At 36.6% G+C, this 9880-nt stretch overlaps 1 protein-coding gene across 2 annotated transcripts in view; it reads left to right on the forward strand.

Moving 5' to 3' along the window:
- Positions 1-7710, forward strand: part of LOC103084210 (zinc finger protein 570) — a 345144-nt gene extending 337434 nt beyond the window's left edge. The window contains exon 7 of one of the 2 annotated variants that reach the window (XM_007471038.1): positions 6553-7710. In XM_007471038.1, the coding sequence (XP_007471100.1) occupies positions 6553-7710 (1158 nt within the window). Of the gene's footprint in view, positions 1-6115 lie in introns of both variants that reach the window. The other variant, XM_007471040.1, reaches the window with a different exon arrangement.
- Positions 7711-9880: the final 2170 nt, after the last annotated feature.

The raw sequence follows: 9880 nt of genomic DNA on the forward strand, positions 1-9880 counted from the left end.
TTTTGCATGAACCCTCTTTCCATCCCCTCACTTTTAGCGTGTGTGTATTCTTACACCTGGAGTGAGTCTCTCGTAGGCAGCAGATAGATGGGTCTTCTTTTTTATCCATTCAGCCACTATACGTCTTTTGAATGATGAATTTAATTCATTTACATTTAAAATAATTATAGGTAGGATATACTTACTGCCATTTTGTTAATTGTTTTCTGGCTGTTGTGTGTTTCCTCTCTCTTGCTCGCTTCCCTTGTGATTTGATGAATTTCTTTAGTGTTTTTTTTTTTCCAGATTCCATTCTCATCATCTTTTCTGTGTTACAGAATTTTGCTTTGTAGTTACCATGAGGCTCACAAATATCAGCATATATGTGTGTGTGTGTGTGTGTGTGTATGTATATGTACACTCTACTTTAAGTTGATAGCAAGTTAACTTGAATGCATGCTAAGACTCTGCATTTTTACTCCTCTCCTCCCACATTTTGTTTCTGATTTCATATTTTACATCTTTTCATTTTGTGTATCCCTTTACTAATTATTGTAGTTATAGTTATTTTTATTACTTTTGTCTTTTAACTTTTATGTTAGCTTTATAAGTAATTAGTCTACTACCTTTACTAGATATTACCTTCACCAGTGAGGTTTTTTTTCATATGTTATAGTGTCCTAATTAGTGCCCTTTTCCCAGCTTAAAAAAGTCCTTTTAATATTTCTCATAAGGCTGGTGTAGTTGTAGTGATCTCCTTTAGCCTTTGCTTGTCTGGTAAACTCTTTATCTCTCCTTCAATTCTGAATAATAATATTGCCAGGTAGAGTATTCTTGACTGTAAGTTTTTTGCTTTTAGCACTTTGAATATCTCATGCCATTCCCTTCTGGCCTGCAAAGTTTCTGCTGAAAAATCTGCTCATTGTCTTATGGGGTTCCCTCGTGTGTAACAAGTTGTTTTCTCTTGCTGCTTTTAAAGTTCTCTCGTTATCTTTAATTTTTGACATTTCAGTTATATTGCATCTTGGTGTGGATGTCTTTTGGTTTATCTTGTTTGGAACTCTCTGGGGTTTCTGGATCTAGATGTCTGTTTCCTTCCCCAGGTTGTGGAAGTTTTCAACCTTATTTTTCAAAAAAGTTTTCTTTCTCTCTCTCTCTTCTCCTGGGACTCCTATAATGTGAATGTTGTTCTGCTTGATGTTGTCCCATAGGTCTGTCAAGCTATCTTCAGTTTTAAACTTTTTTTTTTTTTGCTCTCTGTTTGGGTGAGTTTCACTACCCTGTCTTCTAATCACCAGTCCTTTCTTCTGTTTTATCTAGTCTGCTGTTGAACACCTCTAGTGTATTTTGCAGTTCAGTATTCTTCAACTCTGTTACTTCTGTTTGGTACTTTTTTATATTTCCATCTTTGCTGAAGTTCTCTCAGTGTTCAATCTTCTCCCAAGGTCAGGTGCTCCTCAGCATTTTTATGACCATTACTTTGAACTCTTTATCAGATAACTTACTTATCTTCATTTCATTAAGATATTTTTCCTGGGATTTTATTTTGCTTTTTCATTTGGAACATCTTTCTTTTTCCCTCATTTTGCTTGACTCTCTATTTTTGTTTCTATGTATTAGGTGAAACAGCTACCTCTCTCAGTCTTGAAGAGTGGTTATAGGAAGACTGGGGCTGTGTTTCAGTCTGCTGTCTGTGCAGTACCCTGGGGGTAATAGCCTGCCAAGAACCCTCTGATTGTTTCAGTCCCATGGAACCCAGAAACACAACCCCCGCCCCCAGCCCTCAGAGCCAGGTATTCAAGGGATGTCCCCTTGGATGTGGGCTTGGGTATGTGGACGTCCCCCATGTTGACTTGACTTGTGTTGGGGGGGCGGTGCAGAGGGCACCAGGCTGGGGCAAGCCTGCCCAATGGGTTAGGTATGGCTGTGGGGACACACCAGGCTGGGGCAAGCCCAGTCACCAGCTTGGGTGGGACTGTGGGGAGCACATCCCACTGGTGCTAGCAAAGTAGAGGGAGAGTGTAAAGTGGCACCCACCAGCACCTCCATCCCTGGAGACAGTTACAGCAGGTCCCAGCAGATACTTTAATAGTAGCAAAAGGATCTCCATATATGGTCTAGGCACTTTGCAAACTTCTGCTTTTTCCCTGGGTCTTGGGGTGAGTAAATCTGTGCACAAGCCCTTTAAGAGCAGAATCCCCATTTCCTATAGCCCTTTGGTTTTCCTGGACATAAGCCCCATTGGTTTTCAAAGCCAAGCATTTTGAAGGCTCATCTCTCTAGTGTAGGTCCCAAGGTTTGGGGTGTCTAATGTGGGGCTTGAACCCTTTGCTCCTCCTAGGGAACTCTATTTGTGAGATCCCCCCAACTGTGAGTTGCCACACCAGGGGTGGGGTTTTTGGAAAGACTACTTCTCTACCTCTCCTGCCTGTCTCAGTGTGGCCCTTTGATCCTTTGCTGTGCAAGAGCTTTTCAGTTAAGTGTCAGGTCTTTTTCAGAGGGTATCTGTATTTAACTAGATTTGATGTGTCTGTGGGAGGAAGTGAATTCAGGATCTTCCCATGTTTTCATTTTGAGCTGCCCTCCTATTTTTTTCCAGTCTTTATGATTGAGTCTCTAAACTACTAGCATAAAATTTGTAGCCTTCTTGAATGAGTTTTTGTAGAGCATTCAGCTTAGTTTTCATAAAAACAGACATTTCTCTCATATTTCTTTACATAATGTTATTAAAAAATATATAAATAAAATATCAGGAACAGTTGGTGTAAACAGGTTTGGAAGCAAACAGCTGATTCATGGTAAGCACATGGGCATCCTAGAGGTAGGTACTACTTGAATGCTTTTGTATATTGTGGACATTAATCCTTGTGTTTTCTTAAGGATTGGAGGGCGTTGGTTCATATGGAGGTCAGGAACAAAATAAGTTTCAGTGTAGCCTCACTAAAAATGGGTCATTTTTAATTAAAACCTAATAATTTTATAGGATAAAGGGTATTGATTTCTAGTGAGGACAAATATTTCCCCTGAGTTGTTTACTGATTTGCTACTCATATTTATTTGATAACTGTCTGCTCTGTGCTTGATTTATCCGTATCACTTGTTGGCTTAATACTTGTTATTTTTAGTGTGATTGGGCATTAACATAAACACTAATACACTAGTGCCTAGTTAGAGTGACTAAAATTATATTTGTTTTCTTTAGGATTTTAGTTTTCTTTTATTTTGGTCCTAAAATTTTTATTTTACAACTTAAACGAAGTATAATTGGAGAATAATAAACTCCACATATTTGAAGTTACAGTTTGATCTGTTTTGACATGTGTGTGTATCCATGAAATTATCACTATAATCAAGACAACGAACACTTCAGTCATTGCCAAATTTCCTTGTGTCCCTTTGTTATCCATCCCTTCTTCCACCTCCATCCCAAAGAAATCACTAACTTGCTCTCTGCAACTCTAGATTAGTTTATATGTTCTAGAATTTTATATAAATTGACTTATACAGTGTATATTTTTTTGGCCTTGTTTCTTTTCCTAGCATAATTTTCATATTCATCTATGTTGTTGTGTTTATCAGTAGTTTATTTTTTATTTCTCTGTAGTATTCCATTCATGGGTATGCTGTAATTTATTTATTCATACACCTGTTCATGGACATTGTTTTTAAGATTCTCAGCCATTATCTTTTCAAATATTGCTGCTTCTTCCATTCTTCTCTGTATAAGTTTCTATTTACACTTGTGTTTAATCTCCTAACTGAATCTTCTATGTCATAATGCTTCTCTTATGACTTTTCCAGTCTTTTTCTCATAGAATTTTTCTTTTGACCTATATTGGTTTCTTGTTCTCTGATAAAATGATTAATTTTATGTTTTAGCTACTTGAGCATAGTTATTTTTAAACTCTGTCTCGTAACTCCAATATCTAGAATCCTTATAGATGCATTTCTGCTATCTATTGTTTCTATAGTTTCTATATTCATGTTTTCTAGTTATTTCTTTAATTTCGTGCCAGACACTGTTTGCAAAATGTGAAACTAATCACTAGGATATCTTCCTTTATAGAGAATTTCTGTTCGCTTTTACCAAGTTCTGAAGCATTTTTGTTGTTATCTCAATCCGTTGCCCTCCTTGGTCACTGGGATAAATTGAAACTGAGCTGTAGTTCCTGTGTAGGTCTACCTCTGTTTTACCCACATTCCTAGGTTATGGTCCTTCAGTTATAACTCAGCATGAGAGATGTTTAGGACACCCCCTGTAGACAGACCCTAGATACCAATCTCCATTACTTTAGCCTTGAGAACGTGTCATATGTTCTGTCAGTCTCTAAGCCAAATGCTAATACCAGTACAAATTCTTTTTTTCTTTTATTGGAGTATAATTGCTTTACAATATTCTGTTTCTGCTGTAGAACAAAGTGAATCAGCTATGTGTATACATATATCCCCTCCCTCTTGAACCTCCCTCCCAACCCCCCCCGTACAATTTCAATAGTAGAAATTGGATAAGCCCTTCAGCATATTCAAATAGTAGCAGTTGTAGTATTTTCTTGCTTTGTTCTTCTAAAATATTTTACCAATAAATGTGATATCCCATGGAGATTTGGTAAAGGTCACTTGAGAAAGGGCTTGAAAGCATAAAATCGAATGGATGAACAATATATAAACTCAAGAAATAAAACAAAAACACCTTGGTTGGGATCATCTGGCAAAATATGACTTGACTAATAGGCACAGTGGAGAAAATGAGCAGGGCAAAGTATTTAAATGTGCATAGGCAAATGGAAGAATGAGTAAGTACGTATGATTCCATTTCTCTGAGCAAGCATGGATATGCTTTTGTTTCCTCTTAATCTGTACAGAAAGTAATGTAGAATTATGTGTACTCATTTCAGTAGAGATGGAAGGGATTAGACAATGAGGTGTATTACATTGCTATCACATGCCAATTGTGCTTCCTGATCCCTGATTTTTTTAATATTATCCTTTACTCCCTCCTATAACTGCCCCCCTTTGCTTTTTTTTTTTTTGACGTGTAGTGTATTGTTTTTTTTGCAGAATTTTTTTTAATACCTAACATCTGCTAAGTGTTGATTTACCATACTGGGCAAAACAGTCTTAAGTCTTTAAATTGATATCCCATGATTGGGGTAGTACCTGCACTTATTTTGTTGTTGTTGTTGAACTCCTCAGATGAAATTGACCTGAACAAAACTTTATATATATATATAATTTTAAAATTTATTTATTATTTATTTTTGGCTGTGTTGGGTCTTCGTTGCTGCACATGGGCTTTCTCTAGTTGTGGCAAGCGGGGGCTACCCTTTGTTGCGGTGCATGGGCTTCTCATTGCAGTGATTTCTCTTGTTGTGGAGCATGGAGCACGGGCTCTAGCCTCATGAGCTTCAGTAGTTGTGGCATGTGGGCTCAGTAGTTGTGGCACATGGGCTTAATTGCACCACAGCATGTGGGATCTTCCCAGAACAGGGCTCAAACCCATGTCGCCTGCATTGGCAAGTGGATTCTTAACCACTGCACCACCAGGGAAGTCCCTGAGCAAAACTTTATATATTTAATCACCTGCCTCAGCTTTTTTAGTTCATTTAAATTTCTGTTTATTTCTTGCCCTTTTTTCATATTGCCCAGAATTTGTTAAGCCATTCACATTTCATATGCTCTATTTATTTTATTTTATTTTATCTTATTTATGTTTTGTGGCTGCGTTTGGGGCTTTGTTGCTGCGCGTGGGCTTTCTGTAGTTGTGGTGAGTGGGGGTTATTCTTCGTTGTGGTGCACGGTTTCTTATTGTGGTGGCTTCTCTTGCTTCAGAGCATGGGCTTTAGGCTCATGGGCTTCAGTAGTTGTGGTGCACAGGCTCAGTAGTTGTGGCTCGTGGGCTCTAGAGCTCAGGCTGAGTAGTTGTGGTGCATGGGCTTAGTTGCTCCTCAGCATGTGGGATCTTCCCCGACCAGGAATCAAACCCATGTCCCCTGTATTGGCAGGTGGATTCTTAACCACTGTGCCACCAGGGAAGTCCCTGCTCTATTTATTTTAGGATTTATTTCTTACATCTACTTTGAAAATTTTAGTTCTTTTTGAACAGTAAAACAGTATGAATTTGTTTCTTATTTTTCAGACATGCAATCCAGGTGTAAGACCAAGACATCACCAAAAAATGGCATTTTTGACAGAGGATTACCTCAGTGGGAAATAATGGAAATTTGTAAAAAACATAGCCTTGAATGTTTATGTTTTAAAGGTGATTGGGAAAGCAAAGGTCAGTTTGAAACACAACAGGAAAACCAGGAAGAATGTTTTAAGCAGATTATACTCACCTGTGAAAAAATTCCTGCATTTAACCAGCACACAACTTTTAATCTACTTCAGAGACTTAATACAGTAAAGAAACTGAATGAATTTAAAGGGTGTAGGAAAGCATTTTGTTCTGACGCAGACTGTATTCAACATCAGTTAATTCATACTGGTGGAAAATTTTGTGACGATAAGGAATGTGAGAAGACCTTTGTTCCTGATTCAGAACTTACTCGATATCAGACAGTTTACACTGCTAAGAAAACATATGAATGTAAAGAATGTGGGAAGGCTTTTAGTTTGCGTTCAAGTCTTACTGGTCATAGGAGAATTCATACTGGTGAAAAACCTTTTAAATGTAAGGAATGTGGGAAGGCCTTTAGATTTCATTCACAACTTAGTGTCCATAAGCGTATTCATACTGGTGAGAAATCTTACGAATGTAAGGAATGTGGCAAGGCCTTCAGTTGTGGCTCAGACCTTACTCGACATCAGAGAATTCATACTGGTGAAAAACCCTATGAATGTAATGACTGTAGGAAGGCCTTTAGTCAGCGATCGCATCTTACTAAACATCAGAGAATTCACACTGGTGAAAAACCTTATGAATGTAAGGAGTGTGGGAAAACTTTTACTCGTGGCTCACACCTAACTCAGCATCAGAGAATTCATACTAGTGAGAAATCTCATGAATGTAAAGAATGTGGCAAAGCCTTTATTCGTGGTTCAAATCTTGCTCGACATCAGAACGTTCATGTTGGTAAGAAACCCTATGAATGTGAGAAATGTGGGAAAGCCTATGTCTGGAGTTCACACCTTGCTCGACATCAGCGAATTCATACTGGTAAGAAACCTTTTGAATGTAAGCAATGTGGGAAGACTTTTATATGGGCTTCATACCTTGCTCAACATGAGAAAATTCATAATGAGAGAAAACCATATGAATGTAAGGAATGTGGAAAGACCTTTATTCATGGTTCAGAGTTTAATCGACATCAGAAAATTCATACTCGTGAGAGAAACTATGAATGTAAGGAATGTGGAAAGACCTTTTTTCGTGGTTCAGAACTTAATCGACATCAGAAAATCCATACTGGAAAGAGATCATATGAATGTGAAGAGTGTGGAAAAGCCTTTCTCTGGGGTTCACAACTAACACGACATAGGAAAATTCATACTGATGCAGAACCCTATAAATGTAAGGAAAGTGGCCAGATCTTTAGTGACCATTCTTATTTTGCTGAACAGAAAATTCACAGTGGTGAGAATCTTTATCAATGGAAATATTATGGGAACACCATTAGTCATGACTCATACTTTGCTCAACACCAGAGTATTTACACTTTTGAGAAATCCTATGAACGTAAAGATCTTGACAGGGCATTTTCTCCAGGCTCTCACTTTATTTCACTCTTGTGAAATTTTGTGATATAAAAATGTAGGAAAAATCTTTATTCATGACTTGTTAATTGATCTCAGTTAATTCCTTCTTTTGAGAAAGCCCGTAGTGTAAATAATATTGGAAGACCTTTTGACAGAGCACGCAACACACTCAACAGCAAAGAATTCCTAATGCAATCTATATTAATGGAGGAAAGCTGATTGGTTATCAATTATAGAATATTGGGTAAAGTCCTACAAGTAAGATGATAGTGTGAAGCCCTTCTGAATCATTCTGAAAAGATTCTCCACGTCATTGATATTATGCTGCATAGAACTGAAGTCTAACTCATCTAGGGAAACTTTCCATCATTACTTAAATCTTTTTGCACTTCCACAAAATCACACCAAAGGTGAATTTGTGTTTTGTAATTAATCTGGAAAAGCCTTAAGCTGTGTCATACAATTTATTTGGTATGTCTTAGTTTCAGTACCTCTTACCTCCTAAATTTTTGGAAAGTAACTTAATTCTGTGTTTGCTTACTTATCAGATTGTAAGGGTTAAATGAGTTTGAGGATTTAAATGATTGAATGACCATCATTAATAATAGTATTAGACCATTTCTATGAGAGGAAGACCTTAAGAGATTATAGACAAATATGCCATCTGTATGTATGTCTTATTGAACAGCAGAATGTTAATTCTGAAGAAAAACTGGTAAAATCAAATGAAGCAAAGAAAGCTTTGATTCAGTATTAATTTCATTTGCTACATAAAAAAACTCATACTATAAAGAAAGCCTTATGGTTTTCATGAAAGTGGGGTTGTTGAGTGCTCCGCATTTTTTAAGGCATTTGGAAGGGATTTGTTTCTAACAAATTTCTAAAGCCAAATGGCATAATCCATTTTATCACCACAATTAAATTTTGGAAATTAGAAAAGAGCCAAATGAATTCTGACCTCTTGGAAGCTTAGTGCTACATATGTAAACAATTCTCAGATTAATGAGTAAATCAAAAGTGAAATTACAGGCAATTTGTATGTGAATGATAATGAGGCTCCTATAAATCAAATCCTATGAATGTGGCCATAGCACTTCTCAGTGGAAATTGCTGTGTGTAAAACCAAGAAGATTGAAGGCAGTTTATTTCTTGTCACCACTGTATCTCCAGCTTTTAGAACAGTGCCTGTCATATTATAGGGTCCAAATATTTATCAAGTTAAATGATTACTCAAGCTAGAATAAGAGCAAATGCCTCCAAGTGAACTGATGGAAAGGTTTAATGAAAATAATGCAAAAAACATGGAATAAAGAACAATACTGAAGGATTTTTATTTTAAATCAAAATGTTTCTTTGAAGAAAACTATTATTTACTAGACTTTGGCAATGCCTTCACATTATAAGAAAGGAGAAATGTGATACAACCATACGTTTAGAGGAATTTTTAAAGGTCATGTAAATATATATAAACTATTAGACACAAATTTTTAAATATAGAAAGTAAAGTTTATTTTCTAGGAAAACATTATCTTAAATGATTAAAATTTGAGAGTAAATTAAAAGGGCTAATTGGAAGAAAACTTTTTTTAAAAAAAACAGAATCAGATAATTGTATAGGGTACCCCCTGAAGGAACAGAAAATCCTATGGAAAAATTGTTCACTCATGCTAAAAGACTAAATAACATAATTCTGATAATAAAATTAGATGTAGCCCTTGAACAACATATTCCAGAATAATTTCATTCATGAAAAAAATTTCAGAATAATTTCAGAATAATTTCATACATGAAAAAAATTTGAGAGTCAAATGATATTTACTTAGAATGTTTAACCTCTGATCTGGATGGGTGGTAATTCTACAGTTTAAACAACAGCAAACTATGATGAGAATGTAATCTTCTCAGTTTAGTATTTAATAAGTTTATTCTATGTGCATTTTCTTCATACCTTTTAGTATTACATGAATTAAGGAATAGTGAATATATGTACATATATTTAGCGTGTTTATAATTCAGTTATTTAACAGTAGTTAAACAGTATTGGGGGGCTTCCCTGGTAGCACAGTGGTTAAGAATCCGCCTGCCAATGCAGGGGACACAGGTTCGAGCCCTGATCCAGGAAGATCCCACATGCCGTGAAGCACCTAAGCCCATGCACTGCAACTACTGAGCCTGCGTTCTAGAGCCCGCGAACCACAACTACTGA

Source organism: Lipotes vexillifer, unplaced genomic scaffold (genome assembly GCF_000442215.2).
Source record: "Lipotes vexillifer unplaced genomic scaffold, Lipotes_vexillifer_v1.1 scaffold182, whole genome shotgun sequence".
In the NCBI taxonomy this organism is placed as follows: Eukaryota; Metazoa; Chordata; class Mammalia; order Artiodactyla; family Lipotidae; genus Lipotes; species Lipotes vexillifer.